The sequence below is a fragment of the Spinacia oleracea genome, chromosome 3 (assembly GCF_020520425.1).
Source record: "Spinacia oleracea cultivar Varoflay chromosome 3, BTI_SOV_V1, whole genome shotgun sequence".
Lineage (NCBI taxonomy): Eukaryota > Viridiplantae > Streptophyta > Magnoliopsida > Caryophyllales > Amaranthaceae > Spinacia > Spinacia oleracea.
The window spans coordinates 9490258-9510964 of record NC_079489.1 but is presented as its reverse complement, the minus strand read 5'-3'; the positions used below and the strand labels follow the sequence as shown (position 1 = coordinate 9510964).

The following is a 20707-nucleotide window of genomic DNA, read 5'->3' as shown; positions in this document are numbered from 1 at the left end:
CTGCTCGACTCACCTACCCCGAGTCTCGTATGGATCGAAGGTCTTAACCTTGAGTGGACCGAGGGCCTCAACCTGCTGAGTACCGAGCTTCGGATCCGAGGATTACGAGTAGTTGATTCGCTTTGGAGAGCTGTTGGAGTAGGCGATGGTCTCGCAAACCAATCTGGTTGCTGTTGTGCCCTTTTTTGGGTGTCCCACGTGCTTTCCATCCACCTCGACGTCAAGTGTGTACCTGTCAAGGGAAGGAGTTCTCGTTCGGGTCTGGACACTTCCACACTGGGTGGCTCGTTCAGCCTTCGCCTGGTCCTCCTCTCTTCTCTGCGGTCATTTGCCAGTCCTTGCTGCTTCTCATTGAAGAGGAAGTTTTGCATGATGGTCATGGCCGCAGTGAGCTCTTCCCTAGTTGGAATCGGAGGTCCTGCATTTGTGGCGGTCGTAGCTCTGCTTGGCTGTGACCTCGCCATCGATTGAGGGTGCCCCTCTTGGTCAGATTCTGAATCTGACCGCACCATCATATCGTCGTCATTGTTGTTAACAACATCGTTCACCATTTTTGCGGAAAGAGGTGATTGATGTCTTTCAAAGGCTTTGAAGTGTTCTTCCCCACAGACGGCGCCAAATTGTTCCGGTGTTGTAAAGATGGAAACAACGGGCTTCGAATGAAGGCCCTTTTGTATGTGTTGAAGATCTTGCTTGTTTGAATGAGTGGAATCCGAATTCACCTGCACAAGAGCAAAGTCACTAGCCTCGGGGGTGTTTCCGAGGAAAGCCCCTCCGATGCCTAAGTAAGAATGATGCTCGGATTCTAGAGAGAAGTTCTCTAGAAGAGTAGTCTTAAGGCGGTAAATTGGACGTACCTTGAGGTGTGAGCCTTGGCGGCCTATTTATAGTGTTTGCATAATAAATGCCCATAGGTCATTTATTGTTATTGGGCCTTGGGCCTTAATGGATGGCTGAATAGCCATTGGTAGGTTTGATGTTGTTGTTTAGAGCCATTGGGCTTTGGACTTAGTGGCCCAATTGAGAATCAATTGGGAGCCCAAACAACCGCTACTCGCTACTTTAACCGCTACCCGCTACTCAACCGCTAACCGCTACCGCCTACCGCTACTTTTGCCGAACAGGGCCTTAATGCGTTCGATTAACCTGAACCCAAAACGTTTGAGTCATGAACATGGATTTTCCGACACAGCATGATAAGTGACAATAAACCTAAATTAATTTGAATAATAAATCAAACTCGACACAGGTCTAAAGCAAAGTGTGTGCTTTAGTGTGCCTATGTTGGGGCGTTTTAAAATAATCTTTACATTTTTCTTTTTAGTCCATTTCAAAATGTTCTTTACATTGTGTTTTATAATGTTTTGGACATAAAACTTTTACTTTTCTTACATTAACTTTTCACTCAATATCTCTCACTTTATTTTATTTTTTTCTTGCACTCACTCATTTTACTTTATCCATAATTTATTGGAAAATTTGGTAATATTAATCCAACCTTTGGCCGATTTTCTTTTATTAAGTTCACCTACGACATATTTTTTAATAATCCCACCTTTACTACCCAACGACTTTTATTGGGCCTAACATGTAATAAACTTGTTGTAGACGGTAATATGTCTCTACGTGGAAGTACCCTCTCTCGATATATTCAGTCACTATCATCAATTCATCACCATCTCGTTGACTTTTTCACCGATTTTCGATCACTTAAGCCCAATAAAAGTTGTTGGGTAGTAAAGGTGGGATTATTATAAAATATGTCGTAGGTGGGATTAATAAAAGAAAATCGGCCAAAGGTTGGATTAATATTACCAAATTTTCCTAATTTATTATAACTATCCACCTTTTTTTTCACATATTTTATCTTTTGTCTTAATGTAAATAGTAAAAAAAATCATGTAAATAGTAAAAATAAATAAATAAATCATTGTGAAACAGAGGTAGTAACCGTATCATGTTTTTCAATCGCTAACTGCTGTACCCGGGTACATCCAGCTCTGGCTGTACCACAAAAACGACGCGCTCATATTGTTTGTTCATTCTTGTCGAATGTTTGTTCTTTTTTATTGTACTGTTTGTTCATTCTTATTGTACTATTTGTTCTTTCTTATTGTACTGTTTGTTCTTTCTTGTTGTACTGTTTGTTCTTTCATGTTGTTTTTTAAATTCATCATCAAATTTTCATAATTGTTGTATTTTTTGTTCTTTCTTCTGGAATTTTATGTTCTTTTGTATATTGTTTGTTCTTTCTTGTTTATTTGTTTGTTTATAATAATCATATGGTTAATGTTCATAATTAAACTCTTCATTAATCTTTTATTTTTTCTTTTTGTATTGTTTGTTCTTTCTTGTTGTACTGTTTGTTCTTTCTTGTTGTTTTTTAAATTCATTCATCAAACTTATTGTTGTATTGTTTGTTCTTTCATGTTGGCTTTAAAATTCATCATAAAATTGTTCATAATTGTTGTATTGTTTGTTCTTTTTTCTGAAATTTTATGTTATTTTTTATATTGTTTGTTATTTTTTGTTGAATTATTTGCTCTTTCTTGTTTATTTGTTTGTTCATAATAATTATCTGCTTTATTGTTTGTTTTTTCTTGTTGTATTGTTTGTTCTTTCATGTTGGCTTTAAAATTCATCATAAAATTGTTCATAATTGTTGTATTGTTTGTTCTTTTTTCTGGAATTTTATGTTCTTTTTTATATTGTTTGTTCTTTTTTGTTGAATTATTTGTTCGTTCTTGTTTATTTGTTTGTTCACAATAAATATATGGTTAATGTTCATAATGAAATTGTTCACTTCATTGGTCTTTTATGTTTTTACAAGCGCCTATATTGTTTATTTCCAAATAAATAAATAAATGTTCATTTCTAAAATAGTAAATGTTCATCCAAATAAATAAATAAATGTTCATTTCCAAAATAGTAAATGTTCATCCAAATAAATAAATAAATGTTCATTTCCAAAATAGTAAATGTTCATTTTTGTAGTTAATTTCCAAATAAATAAATAAATGTTCATTTCCAAAATAGTAAATGTTCATTCCAAATAAATAAATAAATGTTCATTTCCGAAATAGTAAATGTTCATTTTTGTACCAGTGTTTGTTCTTTTTTGTTGAATTATTTGTTCTTTCTTGTTTACTTGTTTGTTCACAATAAATATATGGTTAATGTTCACAATGAAATGGTTCACTTCATTGGTCTTTTATGTTTTTACAAGCGCCTATATTGTTTATTTTCAAATAAATAAATAAATGTTCATTTCCAAAATAGTATGTTCATCCCAAATAAATAAATAAATAAATGTTCATTTCCGAAATATTAAATGTTCATTTTTGTAGTTTATTTCCAAATAAATAAATAAATGTTCATTTCCAAAATAGTAAATGTTCATTCCAAATAAATAAATAAATGTTCATTTCCGAAATAGTAAATGTTCATTTTTGTACCAGTATATTAATGTTCATTTTAAACAACACAAAACGACATCATTTGCGCATGTTTTTGGCAATCGTTAACTGCTGTACCCGGGTACAGCCAGCTCTGGCTGTACCCCCTAAAACGACGCGCTCATATTGTTTGTTCATTCTTGTCGACAGTTTGTTCTTTTTTATTGTACCGTTTGTTCATTCTTATTGTACTGTTTGTTCTTTCTTGTTGTACTGTTTGTTCTTTCTTGTTGTTTTTTAAATTCATCATCAAATTTTCATAATTGTTGTATTTTTTGTTCTTTCTTCTGAAATTTTATGTTCTTTTTTATATTGTTTGTTCTTTCTTGTTTATTTGTTTGTTTATAATAATCATATGGTTAATGTTCATAATTAAACTCTTCATTAATCTTTTTATTCTTTCTTTTTGTATTGCTTGTTCTCTCTTGTTGTACTGTTTGTTCTTTCTTGTTGTTTTTTAAATTCATTCATCAAAGTTATTGTTGTATTTTTTGTTCTTTCATGTTGGCTTAAAAATTCATCATAAAATTGTTCATAATTCTTGTATTGTTTGTTCTTTTTTCTGGAATTTTATGTTCTTTTTTATATTGTTTGTTCTTTTTTGTTGAATTATTTGTTCTTTTTTGTTTATTTGTTTGTTCACAATAAATATATGGTTAATGTTCATAATGAAATTGTTCACTTCATTGGTCTTTTATGTTTTTACAAGCGCCTATATTGTTTATTTCCAAATAAATGTTCATTTCCAAAATAGTAAATGTTCATTCCAAATAAATGTTCATTTCCGAAATAGTAAATGTTCATTTCAGAAATAGTAAATGTTCATTTTTGTAGTTTATTTCCAAATAAATAAATAAATGTTCATTTCCAAAATAGTAAATGTTCATTCCAAATAAATAAATAAATGTTCATTTCCGAAATAGTAAATGTTCATTTTTGTACCAGTATTTGTTCTTTCTTGTTGTATTGTTTGTTCTTTCATGTTGGCTTTAAAATTCATCATAAAAGTGTTCATAATTGTTGTATTGGTTGTTCTTTTTTCTGAAATTTTATGTTCTTTTTTATATTGTTTGTTCTTTTTTGTTGAATTATTTGTTTTTTCTTGTTTATTTGTTTGTTCACAATAAATATATGGTTAATGTTCATAATGAAATTGTTCACTTCATTGGTCTTTTTATGTTTTTACAAGCGCCTATATTGTTTATTTCCAAATAAATAAATAGATGTTCATTTCCAAAATAGTAAATGTTCATTCCAAATAAATAAATAAATGTTCATTTCCGAAATAGTAAATGTTCATTTTTGTAGTTTATTTCCAAATAAATAAATAAATGTTCATTTTCAAAATAGTAAATGTTCATTCCAAATAAATAAATAAATGTTCATTTCCGGAATAGTAAATGTTCATTTTTGTACCAGTATATTAATGTTCATTTTAAACAACACAAAACGACATCGTTTTGGATAGGGGTACAGCCAGCTTTGGCTATACCCGGGTATAGCCAAAAATTTGCGTGTTTTTGGCGCTTTTCTAGGCTACCATTTATTGTATTGGGCCTATGGGCCCTATTATTAAGGGAAGTTGTCGGATTAAACAAACCAAACAAAAAAAAGAAAGGGTTTTTGAAAACGTAATGTGAACTTGATTGACTTGATGATGATTAGCAACAAGTGTTTTAACATTAATGGCGAAACAACAACAAAACCACAACAAAAAAAGGGTTTCAGATTCTCAAACCACTAAAATATAAACAAACTCATTTTATCCACTTCAAAAACGCCAGTATACTTCAGTACAGATTGATTCCATTCAACCCCAACAAAACCCAGCTCAAAAATCCATCTCTCTTTCTTCAGTTCGCCGGAAATTTGCAGCCGGAGATCGACGAAAAAAACGGCAATGAAGTGTTGATCAAGAGGGGTTTTTCTGTAAGCTGTGAAGACGAAGAAGAAGGTGAAGACGAACAACAACAACAACAGCAACAAGAAGAAGAAGAAGAAGAATGAACAGGGGATCAGAAGGGATTTCGCCGTTTACGGTGTCGCAATGGCAGGAGCTGGAGCATCAAGCTCTGATCTACAAATACTTAATCGCTGGCGTCTCCGTCCCTGCGGATCTAGTTCTCCCTATTCAAAACAGCTTCGGAACTTCGTCTTCAAGCTTCTTCCACCGCCCCACTTGTGAGTCGTACCGTTAATTGTGATTTTTGATTGTTTTGATTGAAGTTTGTTGGTGTTAGTTTGATTTGATTTTCTGGGTATTATTGCAGTGGGATATTGTGGTAGGGAAAACTCCTTGTATGGGATTGGAATAGGGATTGGGTATGGGAAGAAGATAGATCCAGAACCAGGTAGATGCAGGAGAACAGATGGTAAGAAATGGCGGTGTGCCAAAGAAGCATACCCGGACTCTAAGTATTGCGAGCGCCACATGAACCGTGGCCGCAGCCGTTCAAGAAAGCATGTGGAATCCCATCCTTTAACCACCTCTTCACCGTCGTTGTCGACGGCGACTACTTCTGTTTCTCCTCTCACACAGAGCCTTCCCCTTAAATACAATACATTTGCTTCTGCTAGTAGTACTGCTGCACCTTCTGTGAACCCGAATCAGTCTCAATTTCAATTGGATTCTATTCCTTATGCTATCCCTACCAAACCCTACTCCAGGTATTCACTCCCACTTGCTAATATCAGCTTTTTATTGCTCTATAGGGATTGACATAATTGGATTGTATTGTATAAGTGTTGCTGTTGGTGTTCTTTGTTTTTGGCAATATTGGGTAGTTGGGTACTGTTTTTGTACATTTCAGCTGTTGTGATGTCAATTTTACTAGGAGTTGACTTCCATGAATGCTTTGCAGTTTGCAATTTGTAGTTGGGTTGAAATCTGCATTTGTGTAGTATTGGAACTGGTGCTGGGACTGATCCTTTTTTAGTGCCGCGCCATAAAAACTATTCCGGTCAAAGTTCCACGCTTCCTTTGTTGTTTGGGAGTTGCTACTTTGATATTGGTTAGACTGGCTTCCTTATGATTGAGTAATTTGTAACTACCATTGACATTGTGCAGTAGATGATTGCAGTTAGCGTACCCTTATTTCTTCCTTATTCTTGCAAAGAGACAAATTAGAAGGGAGGGAGAGGGCTGAAGTTGTGTGATGCTCACAGTCAATGCGGAGGTCATGTTACATTAATTGGAAAACGGCTCCTTGCTTTTTGCAAAAAAAAAAGTCCTTTTCGGTTACCTATTTTTTTATGGCATCCTATTATCCTCTCTTTTGTTTTTGTGACAATGTTCTATACAAACAAAACTAGAGAATAAGACACCAATACATAGTGCCGAATCTAACTCAGTCACTCCATGAAATGATACCCTTGCGCTTGGGTTGAGGACTGTTGGGCTTGCAAGATGGAGCCGGGAAACAAAAGGCCAGATTTTCTACCTCTTCTTATTGCCCCTCTAGTACTCGTGACAGAAAATTGGTGCTTACGAGTCATGAAAAGAAACGCCCCAAGTAGAATATAGGCTTCCTGCTTTTCATCTTTTGAAGAGAACAATGTCTTCATGCCAAGCAATAGGAACAACTGATGTTAATTTGATTGAAACATCCCCATCATTTGTTTGAAGCCTTGCTCTCCTATCCAATCTTGTCTTTCCCGTTTGCTTGTTTACCCACGTTTAAATTGCACACAACTCTTCGGAAAGAACTTTCTGGCACAGGCAGGCTGGGCAACCTCATCACAAACTTCTTTCACATCACCTCTAAAACTCAACTTCACCATTTAACTACACATGAACACATCAACGTCCAGAACCTTTCCCAATTTTCCGAGCACTCATTATCTACTTTACCTATAACACTGGGGTATATGTTCCTACCATTTATATATGATGGTAGGCTTTCTTGTTCAAAACTTTTGACGATTAGACCTTTCATTTGAAAGCTGGTACTGTATTTAGAAGTCAGATCCCCTTTTCTAACGCCCCGAGCAGTTGGTTTAACTTCAATGTTGGTATTGAGAATATGTGATACACTATCATTTGCATACAATTTTCATCACAAATTGCAGTACCTTTACCTCTGGCTTCCTCTTTCATCTCCCCTTCGCTATTCGCTACTATTAGCCTGAGAAACCAATACTTCCCTCATACTGCCACTACGCGATGAACTGTTGAGGGGTCTAAAACACAAGAGCTAGATGAATACCCCACTACCATTTCTTTCGATTCAAAAATCTGTTTCTCTATTGGCTTTGTGACGCATGCATTGTTCTAATTCCAAGAATTGTCAACAAAGTGTGCTTCTGTCTCAATGATTGTACTTGGAGAGTACCTCCTTCCATCACTTCAATAAATTTGGATTCACTGAATTCTTATGTTTCAAATTTCTGCTTTTAATGATATCTCGGGAGACGTATGTAAGTGAGAAGCTGTACTGTTCCAAATTTCTTCCTTTTATTGTTAAGGATACTTCAGGGATGAATGCAAGTGAGAAGCTGAACATAATGGCTTACTTTCATGCAAATACTGTACTTAATCCTATCGGAATATCAATTTCTTGTTTACTTTTATCCACCTTTACTGAATTGCTTCAAAGAAATTCCGACTTAAGTAATACAGATCTTAGTTTTTAACAATCACTGATGAAATCATGCAGGCACCTCCAGGGATCGAAACCTGAAGCTGGTGAGCATCAGTCCTTCTCCCAATGCTCAGGTGGCAACAGATCTCTCTTAATGGACTCAGCTTTGGACAATACATGGTCCTCAACCCAGATGTCCTCATTCTCTCAATCAAAGCCGATGAACAATTCCTCATTGCATGATGATTATTCTCACCATTCTTTAATCAACTGCGAGTTTGGCCAAACGCAGCCTGTGAAACAAGGCAGTCGATCTCTTCACCCTTTCTTTGAGGAGTGGCCAAATAACAGAGATTGGTCTGGTTTGGAAGATGAGAGTGCCAATCAGGTTTCTTTCTCAACGGCCCAGCTCTCCATTTCTGTACCAATGGCTTCAGACTTCTCCACTAGTCCACAATCCACTCAAGGTGAAATTATATTATTCACAAAATGAATTGAATTTTGTTATCTTCTTCTGAAATTTCTGTGGGTTTTTTTCTTCTTGCAGAATCTTGAAATAAGCAATGATTTCACCAAAGGCAACACAAATCCGGCTTTGCTTTGGAGCTCTTGGTTTTCTTGCTTTCTCTCTCTAAAATTACATGTAGTTGACACTTGATAGTGTGGAAAGGCCTGAAGTGAAGATGTCAAGCATGCAGATGAGAGGAAACTTGAGTCGTTGAAGCCAAGTATCACATCAAATAAATTGCAGTTCTGGAATTGTTCCAATTTGGAAGTAATGTCTTGAAGCATGTAAAGCACAAATGTGTAGTAATTCAACTCGTTTACTTTACCTGGATCGCGTTCTATTTTTAACTTCATTACATAAGCAGTCCGCAATCTTTGTTTCTCAGTCACATTGAGTAGCAGATTTTCATAGTTTTCCTTGCAGGCTGGCTGTTTTGAACTTTTGATTGTAGCAAATATTGGTATGCCTTTTGCGACAAACATTTTATCTCATGTTTGTTTTAGTTGTTAGCATTTCAGTAATTCGTTTCTAGCCATGATTGCTATGTTGGTTGTAATACCTCTAAATAATAGATTTTTTTTTTAGAAAGGTAAGATAAAGTGTCCTATCTCGCCGAAACCCCGAATAGATTGTTCAATTCGGCCTAGATTAGCAGGCTAGACACTTTGAGAATGATGAGAATGGTAAGGGGTACTCCCCCTTAAAGTGCCCTTAGTGGGGATTGAACCTCCAAAGGAACAAACCCAATTGTATGGCGAAGCAATCTCGTTAGTGCAGTTGGAAAAACTAAAACAAGCTGTCTTGCTGAAATTGACAAAAAATAAACATTCGAGGTGATTGACTTGAAAACATTATAACAATACTTGTATTACTCTTGACTTGAAAACATTATAACAATACTTGTATTACTTTTGTATTCAAGTGTTCAAATCGTGATAATGACGCAACAGCGGCAACACCTCTTTCAAAATAATTGAGGTTATACATACAATATTTTCAGTGCACCAATAAATCTTAATGTGTTAGTTTGTTTCTCCTGCGCGAAGCCTCCATCTGATGTCTGAATGGTGATTCGAACAGCTTACATGGAAATATCCAACTGTTAGTATGTTGCAACTGGGTTTCAATGGAATACTGCCATCCAAAATAGGCTCCCATAGACCAATATCCGAAAGGTTTTTGGGTACCAAACACCATATAATTCTAGAACAAATTCTCGTATCTATGCACAAAAGACGAGGCCGAGTTTACCATCATATTGTATGATGACTGACAATATTTTTCCATGATGATATACCAGTTGCTCAACAGTAGTATAAACTTGATAAGAGACTTCCACACTTTTGTCAGATATTTAAAACCTACGAACCAAGTTGTGTACAATTTAACAAATGCGCATGTAAACTTCAGAGAAAACAAAAAGAAGGCAAGGTCGGAAGGACTTACATGCACACCCTAATCAATTGGATGTTTGTCAGCTTGGCGAGATGTATAATGTGCAGAAAGCAAAAGCAAGGAAAGGAAGGCACTAGCAACAAATATTGCATCAAACCAGCGATGATAGAAGTCAAACTGTATATCTCCCAAAACATCCGTTATTATCATCCTGCAATGAAGCAGTTTCAAATATTACCCGACCTTGCAGCAGAAAATCTAATTCCTCGGTAATGAGCATAAAACCTCAAAGGACTGTCACCGTTTAACCACTGAACAACTGACAGAAGCCAACCGACTCATAATTTTGCGACATGCTAAATAATTAAAATGAAGGCGAGATTTTCTACCTGAATATTCCCTCTATCCAGAAATAAGAATACTAAAATATGGAACAAACATACAGGTAAAAGAAGAAAACGCTTCAAATTATGGCACAAGGAAGTCTTGGCCAATTGTCTTACAATGGAGGATGTTTCCATGAAGCAATATAAGTATAGAGCAATTAGCTGAATTTAGATGAGACAAACACCTAGGCAATATAAGTATAGAACCATTACTAGGCAATATCAAGTACTCTTATGTGATAAAAGTCATAAAACATATACTAGCCTCAATTGTTTAAACTGAAATCCACACGGATTATGCTACCATCCTGATTTGTAATTTAGACCTATAAAGTAGCTGGTAGTTTGTGGTTCATGGTTGGGATAAGTAAGCAAAAAATGGTTTAACAAAACTACCTAATGGATCAGCAAATAAAGGAAATGATAGAACAAATCCTACGGAGTATTAACACCTTAGTTAAGTTTTTAGGAGCAAAACAACCCTTAAGTATGACTTTCAACTAGAAAGCAGAGACCTAAGTGCATAATTAGTAAATTACATCAAACCATCTTCAAGTTACAATTTTCATTCACCTTTCACCGGTATCCATAAGTCCACCATCAGATCTAACATGCAACTTGAAATCACCATCAATTTTCAACAATGTCAATCTATCTCAATGTACATGTTCATAATAATTGCATGATTAGGACAAGGGAGCATGAGAAAACGGGAAGAATTTCTAGCGAGGGTAAACATTTGTATACAGGAAAGGGTTAGTCATAATTTTTCCCAATATGCAATATTGCAACATAATTCCCTCATTTTAGAAATATCAATAATACTTTTTGTCTCCAAAAAAAATCCCTAGTTTACCCATCTAAAGCAGATGGGGAGTGTAAATCAAAAAAAAAAAACCGCTAATTCAGTCATTCTTGCGAGTATCTCACAGAATCCTATTTGACTTTGGCAAGAAGGCAAAATACCCCCATTATCCTCAGGCTGTTATGTAAAAACATTAATCTAAAAATCAAGAAATGTCAAGTGCCGCTAAGATCCTAACACTTAACTCCAGCTTTACAATAATCTCAAAATATGGAATTTGAACTATTGATGCACACAAGCTTCAGGACCCTGTATGATCGCTAGCCATTCTAGTGTTGTTAAGTGGTCCATTAGTGGAAATCTGCCAACTTTGCATTTGTGGCCATCAGGACCAAAAAAGAATTGGGGAAAAAAACAAAGAAATGAATAAGTGTGCCTTTTAGGTCTAGAAGTTACGGAGGATCAAGACTAAAAAAAACTTTTGAAAGGGGGGGAAAATGAATAAGTTTGCCAAGGGACAGTCCTGAAGAGAGTGAGGGAAATGTCAAACGCGGGCAAATAAATCAATGAATTTACAACAGTCAGAGAGAATAAATAAAATTGCTTGCTAAGTATGATACAGAAACAGGAAAGAATCAACTTTTAGTATTATGGTTACCTGTATTCAGTTGCTAAACTTTTCCTTATCAAAAGAATAGATGAGAGAAAATACATTCCCATGATTTCTGACAAAAATAGGACAACGTTGCTAGAAGATCCACTCCCTCCTCTGGAAACTGCAAAGAAGAACTGCAGACACCAAATTTTTCTGGTAAGAAAGAGAGCCATAGATGCCAATGAAGTAACAACTGGTAAAACGAAGTTAACAGGGTACTGTGTCTAGGTTGTTAAACTCATACAGGCAGAATGTGTCCAGAGTGAGAAACAACATATAGTTTTGTTAATAAGTTTGGTTAGACATATACTCCATCTATTCCATAATATTCTTCCCATTTACTGTAAGGAAAATTAATAAATTAATGTAAATAGGTCCTTGTTATTACTTTTTGAGGAGAGAAACAGAGTGCAACAAGAAAACTAACCCCACATATTGGACCAACTTGGGATAAAATAACGTAAAAAAGCAAAGAGGGAAGAACTTTATGGAACTGAGGGAGTAACACGCAGCCACAAATTTTGAGCAGACGAACTGCGTCATAAGAACATGAAACTTTAGGAAACAGGATCCTAAGGCAACATTACCTTCATTAAGTTTGATAGAAATCCTCGAACTGACATGACAATCAACATCCCGATGAATAGTAGGGATATATACTGCAAAATATAAGATCCAAAAAGGAGGTTAATGAAGAATTCCAACTAACCATCACACCAAATTTGGATCACATGCAAGAAAGGTAACGATGCACGAAATTAATAACTGGATATCAAATATTACTGCACTATTCAGCAGAAGAATTTAAATAATTACTAGTTCTTTACATATGTAACTCGGATTGCAGCAATTTTGACCATTTGGTTAGGCATCAATTTTGACCATTTGGTTCAGGAAATGAAAGATTACGAATTGTGAACTTCGGCGTCACATCCTAAAAATAAATGAAATTACTATGGTCCAATAGCACATCATACCGTCCTCCACTTAGAAGGTCTAGGATGCTTTGCTTCCATACTGGAGCCTGGAGGTGAGGCAACAGAAACAGGCTAAGCTTTGGCCTAATGTAGGAAAATTTTGACCATCTCTGGGCTGTAGTCCCGTATCTCAAGTTGAAGTTACATAGACTTACCCTGCACCCCCTGCTCCAAAATACTTTAGGAGTTCAGGTGCTCCATGGCCAAGTAATAGCGTAACAGTGCATTGGGATTTAAAACTGACAAGTAATGGTGCATTTATAGATAAATGATAATGCATTGACATGTGAAGTACCAAATTAAAATAAATTTGAAACAACGATTAGGTGTAGACCTGTTGTGGAATGAGAGTATTAGCATTAAAGAGTTATACCAGATAGCATACCAAGAAAGCCTAGGAAAACTGAAGCTGCATGATGCTAAAGTGGTCAAGAAATTTTAGATAATTTCTCTAGCTCTTGCTCTTATAACAATATCCTCAAATATGTACGAACTGGTTTTGGTCTTTCCTTGAGAAAAGAAGACATTATTTTCCTAAACATTGTAACATAGACCGAATCATTGGTAGTCCAACAAAAATAAACCCAATTGCACAAATGTATCAGTACAAAATAAACACAGCTGTCAACGTTGTTAACAGAAATGCTTTAAATGAAATAGGCAGTTGAATTTACAATGAGAATAATGAACTACAACCTCAAAAGACTTGATAGTTAGAATTTTTTTGGTATGTTTCCGTGGTTTGGTTTATTTTGCTGAGGCACTAATAGTTGGGTTATATATGTTCAGTTTCCCTTTATTGTGATGTGTAATGATGCAGTCGCCAAAAATCCATTTGGTATATGGTAATAAAAGTGAGTTTATATGTAAATTTGTAAGTAATGTCTTGCGCCAATGCCCATGGTGATGTTAGTTCTTCACAAAATCTCTCTTTTCAAAAAAATACATTATCATCCATTTACCACTTGAGAAGGTAGTAATGTAGTATTAGGTGGTACTGGAAATTATGAAGAAAAACACATGTTTGGATGTGGGGTTAATTAGGATGAAAATTTCCTTTCAAAATTACATTAAATTTTGTTCTCTTTACCTTCATGTGATACCACACACCATACGAACCCCAAGGGTAATGAAATGGTAATGGAAATTCATGAAAAAAAATTGACATATAGGGATGGACAAACATTGCAATGGACATTGACATGATGCTGTCCTAACAAAATTGCAGCATAAGTCCATTACCATTACCATTACCAACATTTACCACCACCTACCAAGTGGACCGAGAAAGTATTAGAAGGTAGTACAAATAAAATCTTAATTAGGAAACAATACTGGTATTATCACGTCAATTAAATACTGATCTTGATACCATGATCCCTAGTACGGTAGTACCTACTTGAGGATTGATCCAAAAACCGAACAAGAAAAATGTAAGCAAACAAAAGTGACTGAAGTACGCCATAAAAGTAACCAATAGCAAAAGGCAATACAAAAATACTTGAAGCAACTTGTCAAGAGTTCATTATATTACCTGGGATAATAGTGTGACATCGATTCCTATATCAAAGTATTGTAGGGATATGCTTATTGTCTTTGTGACAGGGTCGACTGAACCAGCCTGTAAGGATATTAAAAAATTCTTAGATCATCAGCAGCCTGGAGCTAATTGTATGTCAGTTTAGACCAGTCGACGCGAAGGGAGAAAATAAACTTCAGCTGAAAAGTAAGCATTAAGAAAGTACAAATATTGACCAGCCCGGTTGAAAAAAATATACCTCCTTGAAGACAACGCTCTGCAAAGACTGCGGAATCAAAGAGATCAATCAGACATACAAAGCACCATGCAATAATAAGGGAAGCCAAAAACAAAGAAAAATAGGACATCACATAACACTAAAATACTATACTTAGGAGAGTACATCTTTCCAATTTTCTTTCCCAACACCAACTTTTCTCCATAGAGACTCGAGGTTATTTTTTATTGTTTCATTTTCCCCAATCTAATGTTTCTCCCTACTTTACTTTATTTTTCGCTTCATGCCCAATTTTACCCCTTCCCTTAAGATAACACAAGTTGGAACTACTGCACAACAAAAGTAGGCAAGCTAAACAGGTCAGAAAATAATTTCCACCTTAATCATTTTGTAGACACAATAGACTGAACATGCGTAACCCAAAAGATTCTGCATGTGGCCTTTCCAAGTTCGAGAAAAAGCAGCAGCTTCCTGAAAGAAGGGAAAAATAATTCAGAAAACAGCTTTCAAAATCACATCGCAATAGGCTCAAGCTGTCAACTACTATCTCAGACAAGCTCATAGCCCTAGAATAGATACATTCCAGCGGTTGCTTTAAGCAATCAAACCTCATTAACTACCATTACAGTACGCAGGTATAAACGAGGCAAGATAACTACCAGTCGCATTCCATCACAATGCACAAATATTTCATTCTTCTTTGAAAATTGGTACTAAAATGTGGTTGATTAGTGAATTTGGTAAAAATGAAGGGAAAAGGAAGGGGGAGAAGGCAAAAAAGATAAGCCAACGCCGAAACAAGTACAAGTGGTCAACAGCAGGAATCAGACTGAAGGTAGCATCTTACAACATCTTATCTTTAAAAGATAGTTTCTAATTGCAATTTTTTAAATAAGGTAGTTTTTCACAGAAACGTATTTTTAAGAGTAGTTTCTGATCATTTTTCGTCAAGAGAAAACATATAACCTAACAAAAAAATCATGATACAATGATATGCAATAGCATGATACGGTACACAACCATGATGACTGAAACAACAAAGTGAGCCAGAGTGAACCTTTGCTTGACGAAGCTCATAAATCTCCAAGAACAGCTGCTTTGACAACTCCTCTAAAGCCTGTACCTCAGCTTGAAGGTTCTTAATATCTACACGCAAATAAAACAAGAAAAAGAAATGAGAAGCCTTAAAATATGAGGATTTCCAAAGCAAGGAAGTTAGGCTCCGTTTGGTAGGGCGTAAAACGTTTTCATGGAAAACGATTTTCCCTCTTTTAATCATTGTACGTTGTTTGGTTGGGTAAGTGATGGAAAACAATTTTCCATGACACTCTCAAACGTGGAAAACCCTTTTCCATTTGAAAGGGAGGGAAACCACTTTTCTTTCTTTCCTCCTTACCTCCCTCTCCTTTCTTCCCCTCAAACTTCACCATCTACTCCCATTTTCCTCCAAGGTACCAAACAAAGGAAAACTAGTTAGGAATTGTGTTTTCCCTTGAAAAATGTTTACCATGGAAAATCGTTTTACAATGAAAACATTTTACGCCTTACCAAACGGAGCCTTAAAGAAAAGTTCAGTAAAATTGCATTTTAAGAGATAACCATGCATGCAATTCTAACATCTTTCCTTTTTTCGGGTAAGTAATACGTATTAAATAGAGAGCAAGTGCAGTCCACCGCAAGAAAATAAAGCTATTACAATTTATCCAATTTCTTTGGCTTGAGAACATCTGCCAGGAAGCTTTGCAACAGCCAACTAATACGAAAACTATCAAGCCCTAGGTGCAGCAAGTATATTGGATATGCAGATTTTGTAGTTGGTATAATTGTTCTTCATTTCCAAACAGAAGGGAATATTGTAAAACACTAAAAGATTTCTCAGTGTTTTGTCCTTAAGATTTATCGGTCAGCAGAGAAGTACACTTACAAAGTGGATTCAAAACAATCCCTAGACCTCAAACCCTAGACCTCAAAGACTAAAACCAGTATAACATTCCAAAGTTCCAACATAGGTGTGAAGGATCTGAATCTTTTTCCATGTAGATTAACCGGGGTTCACAGCTGCTCTCAGAATGTCGCAAACTGACGAAGAAAATCACCAGGCAAATCAAGCCTGGAAACCACGTGTGTTTTGGATATACGCTATATCCATATTTTATATTTCCATGGCAAAAAATTACATTCACACAGAATGGCCACTATTAACCAACCAAAGAAAGAGGTCGAAAAGGTGGAAAAGGTAAAAACGGAAGGAATGCTTCTTCAGCGGCTAAAAACCATGAACTATAAGAACCAATGCAAAAATAATAATACCCTGAAAAAAAGCAGAATTTCCCATAAAATTTAGCCAACTTCAGCGACAGCTTGACAGCAAAAAATACAAATATCTTAAATCAAATGTACTACGGAGTAGAAGATAATGAGCCAAACAAAAGTGAAAAGACACCAACCTTGTTCCCTTTGGTCTTCCTGTACAGTTCTCACAACTGTCCCAACAATTCTCTTCAGGAAAGACCTAGCATTCATCTTCTACAGAAACAACTTGTACGTGAGCCAAATAAACAACGCAGTAAACTGATGGTCACACATTAAGAATCTCAGTTTGTACAATTTGATGTGGATCAAAAGCATGACTTTAAATTAGCAACAAGAGTTCTTAGGAACAACAACATAGAGCAAGTAACAAAATCGCTACTAAAAGGTTTAGCAACTATCTATATGTAAAAAGGGTAAAGAGCAGGAAAAGAAGAAATGCAACGCCTTAAACAATTATATCGTTCAACTTTGTAACATTAGGACACTCCAAACCATACTTACACCTTGATGAGCAGTCTTTACACTTTTTACACCAACAAAAAAAAAAACCGTAAAACTCATTTTTACAACTAAAAGTTAAAATAGTAAGGAGAAACTATGACAACTAAAGCAGGTATTCCAAACATCTAGATTTTTAATAAAACCAAGAAAAGAAACTAGATGGTGTTCGGCCACTATTCCTCTCTCCCATATAAAAAAATAAAAGCAGTAGCCACATATATCATGTTGCATAGCAGTATTCCTGGACCTGCTAGCCTTCCTATCATCCTATGTACCTCTAGTCCCCCCCCCCCCCCACCCCCCAAACAAAAGGCAAAGTTCCCAAGAACATCGTGCAGAGAAAAGGAGGTCTCTTAATAGACCCCTCTTCTCTTGGTGATAAACTAAGTCACTCCACAAGTGACTAAAAACAGATCCACTAAACAACTAAACTGGAAAAAAATATTAACCAACACGATGTACGTAGTACTCCGTAATTAAGTACGTGAATGATAAAAAGGGAAATCACATTATTCCCTAAACAACTAAACTGAAAAGAAAAAAAAGTAATAACCAACACAATGTACGTAGTACTCTATAATTAATAATGTGAATGGTAAAAAGGTAAATCATATAGTTCCCAACATCAAAATAAGAGAAGACAAAAGAAACATACCTCTTCCGATACTTGACTCCTTTCCATCTCCATTTGACAAAGTATGACTTTCTTCTTTTTGGTAATGCAAGTCTCAATTGATTGCATTAATTGCCTCTCCAACGATTTTATTTCAAATTCCTCAATCTCCCTAACATACATAAACCCATAAAATAAATCTCACCAACCCAAGAAATATTAAATGTAAATAGGAAAGGATGACATACATACCTGATAAAGAGAGACAGATAGCTGTAAGGTAAATTTACAGCCCCAAAGCCCGATAAGACAGCCATGACGGTCACCCCAATCACCCCGATTCTGCTAACCAGCTGAGGCATGGTAAAAAATCCTGACAGACATGAGAAATCAAATCAAGGAATCACACATTAAAGAGTGTAAGATAAATAGCATGAGATATACAACTGTAATGGAAGCCAAATCTTGAAAAAATATACATCCTATTTGTACAAAAAAAGGGTGGGAGGGAAACTAGGAACAGAGTTCATTACATAACATTCAAGTGGTATCTCTAATACGAAGTATGAAAGAAATGTTGTTTCGATCAATTGCAGATATCAAACATAAACCAGATTGATGACTAATGCCTTTAACTCGAACTGGCTTCCAAAATACTAGTGATTATGATAGGAATCCTCAAGGCATCCCTAATTGGTGTGCCCAGTCACCATTGACATCCAGTCGAGCTGACACTAATCCCCTTCATTGCTTGAAATTGTGGTCAAAGGATAGTGCAGAGATTTTTGTATAAAGCACATAGAACACAAAGGAATTTAGACATAAGAAGATTGTACCCAAATGAAGTGAACCTAAACACTGCAAACTACATCACTGAACAATATTTCAGGTCTCAAAGTCAAGCAAACGGTTGGTGGTGCAAGGTCCCATCTATTTTAAAAATATCATAAGTTAACACTACATGATTGTTGTTACCTACGTCTTCATACACCTTACTTCTCCAAATCATATAGCCCTATGAGTACAGCCATGCATGAACTGGAAAAGGCAACTGTGTTTATGTATTTACGATTCAGAAAAAACACACCTTGATATAAATAAATAAATAAAGCTGTGATATGGAAAAAGTGAGGAGTCCAAGCCTCCAAGGGGTAACTTATAGAACTTCTATTCAGAAACAAGCAAGTGCACAGACACACACACACACGCGAACACACACACACACACACACACAATGCATACACAGAATTCTGGAGCATTAGCAGGAGATACAAATTGTAAAGGTTACCTTTATCAGGTGAAGGCATCGGAAAGTGGATGCCCATTCGCCAGAAAGCATACAAGAAGGCCAACAAGAATAAGATAGCCCCAAGTGCAGCTCGTTCCTTTCTTACACCTGATAAAACAGATCAATAATCCTATACTAGTTAGCAAGAAAAGATAACCTACAACCTCTTTTTATATTAGAAACCCCATACCAACAATTACTCGTATATTTTTATATACTACACTACAGCGGAAGCCACCAAATACGGTTCTCTACTAAATTCCCCTTGAAACACAAATCCCTGTTATTAACCTTTCAGCTAAAGTCATTTTAAGTGTAAGATTAATGGTTCAAGTCACTTGTTAGCTACATTGAAAATTAGTGTGTGGTTAATTGATCCCAACTTTTTTACTTACAAAACCACCATGGCCCCGAGTATTATCTAGCTACATCAATAGTTTGTAAAGCATTGCCAATGAAAAGCAACCAAAACTCCATAAACAATTACATAAAGAGGGGGAAGAAGCGAATATTAAAACAAGAGAGCATAATTACCACTATTGCAAAGCATCAAGTAGCAATGGTAATATGGCAACATGAACACCAATAACAAAATCAAGCAAAACAAATCAAGCTTCCAGTTCATCCATCGAGCCCTGCAGCAAAACAAAACGAAAGAGGACTATAATATAGACCGAATTCGATCCCTGGTCTCGGGTATTCAACCAACTAAGCTAGTCGACACACAGTACCGAAAAAAAAATGGGGGAAATCTTACTCTTTGGAAAGTACAGGAATGATCTCGAACAAAACAAGCTGAAGAAGATTACAGGAAAAGGCGAAAACAATGCTGAAGATGATCTGAACAAGAACCCTTTTCTCTTCATATTCTTTATATAATCTGCGGTTTAAGAACCATAAACCTGCCCATCCCAGCAACACTAATGAACCCACTACTACTACTCCTTCCATTATTCCCCATCCCCACCCCATTTTCTCTCTCCTTCTCCTCTCTAGAAGATGATTCCTTAAATCAATCAAAAACCCCTCTTTGCAATTTGGGGATAGATTTTTGATGGTGTATGTAACTGTTGTTGATCTGATGTTTCCCGGATTTGGATTTGGATTTCATAACCGAATGTAATTGTTCAATGTGATGTTTTGCTCACTTCCTCTTCAAGTCTGATGTTGGATCAGAGCTCTTGTATCTTCGTTTTGTGCCTCTTTCCATTTAGATGCTCACTTGCACTTTCTTTTTCTTTTTTTCTTTTTTTCTTTTTTTTTTTAAATCAAAGGGAGATGAAGCAAAAAAAAAAAAAAAAATTGACACGATCCGATTGACCCGTTTAGAAATTCAATTTTGACTCGATACGGTGATTTAGCTTAATCTGGAATAAAAAATACAGACCGTGTTGAAATTGAAAATGAATGAAATAGGCTTGGCTCGAATTGAACTTAACTAAGTAACTGAACCGAATTGATATCATGATATAAA

At 35.7% G+C, this 20707-nt stretch overlaps 2 protein-coding genes across 4 annotated transcripts; one reads left to right on the top strand and one right to left on the bottom strand.

Annotated features, from left to right (window-relative positions):
* The first annotated feature begins 5118 nt into the window (after positions 1 to 5118).
* Positions 5119 to 9060, top strand: LOC110793111 (growth-regulating factor 5). The gene is made up of 4 exons (XM_021997953.2): positions 5119 to 5636; positions 5726 to 6122; positions 8111 to 8502; positions 8583 to 9060. The coding sequence occupies exons 1-4, from the start codon at positions 5459 to 5461 to the stop codon at positions 8588 to 8590; spliced, it is 975 nt and encodes a 324-aa protein (XP_021853645.1). The 5' UTR covers positions 5119 to 5458; the 3' UTR covers positions 8591 to 9060.
* Positions 9061 to 9380: 320 nt separating this feature from the next.
* LOC110793110 (GPCR-type G protein 2) lies at positions 9381 to 20463 on the bottom strand. Of its 3 annotated transcripts, none has more exons than XM_021997952.2 (14): positions 19991 to 20460; positions 19768 to 19868; positions 19234 to 19341; positions 18198 to 18318; positions 17988 to 18117; positions 16966 to 17041; positions 15576 to 15664; positions 14897 to 14989; positions 14540 to 14566; positions 14296 to 14382; positions 12372 to 12443; positions 11788 to 11918; positions 9990 to 10149; positions 9381 to 9904 (listed from the first exon to the last, which is right to left on the bottom strand). In XM_021997952.2, exons 1-13 carry the CDS (start codon positions 20203 to 20205, stop codon positions 9999 to 10001), a joined length of 1401 nt encoding a protein of 466 aa, XP_021853644.2. In that variant the 5' UTR covers positions 20206 to 20460; the 3' UTR covers positions 9381 to 9904; positions 9990 to 9998. The 3 variants fall into 3 exon arrangements, with proteins under 3 accessions (XP_021853644.2, XP_021853643.2, XP_056694611.1); XM_021997951.2 differs by having other exon boundaries at positions 16966 to 17044; positions 19991 to 20459; XM_056838633.1 differs by lacking the exons at positions 9381 to 9904; positions 9990 to 10149; positions 11788 to 11918; positions 12372 to 12443 and adding an exon at positions 12965 to 13295 and having other exon boundaries at positions 16966 to 17044; positions 19991 to 20463.
* Positions 20464 to 20707: the final 244 nt, after the last annotated feature.

Bases quoted from the DNA above. Each gene is read 5' to 3' on its own strand.
- LOC110793111 (XM_021997953.2), top strand. From the start codon at position 5,459: ATGAACAGGGGATCAGAAGGGATTTCGCCGTTTACGGTGTCGCAATGG. The intron at 5,637-5,725 runs GTGAGTCGTACC...GTATTATTGCAG, and splicing joins CTTCTTCCACCGCCCCACTT to TGGGATATTGTGGTAGGGAA. The intron at 6,123-8,110 runs GTATTCACTCCC...GAAATCATGCAG, and splicing joins CCTACCAAACCCTACTCCAG to GCACCTCCAGGGATCGAAAC.
- LOC110793110 (XM_021997951.2), bottom strand. From the start codon at position 20,205: ATGGGGTGGGGATGGGGAATAATGGAAGGAGTAGTAGTAGTGGGTTCA. The intron at 18,319-19,233 runs GTAACCTTTACA...CATGTCTGTCAG, and splicing joins GATGCCTTCACCTGATAAAG to GATTTTTTACCATGCCTCAG. The intron at 18,118-18,197 runs GTATGTATGTCA...TATGTATGTTAG, and splicing joins TATCTGTCTCTCTTTATCAG to GGAGATTGAGGAATTTGAAA.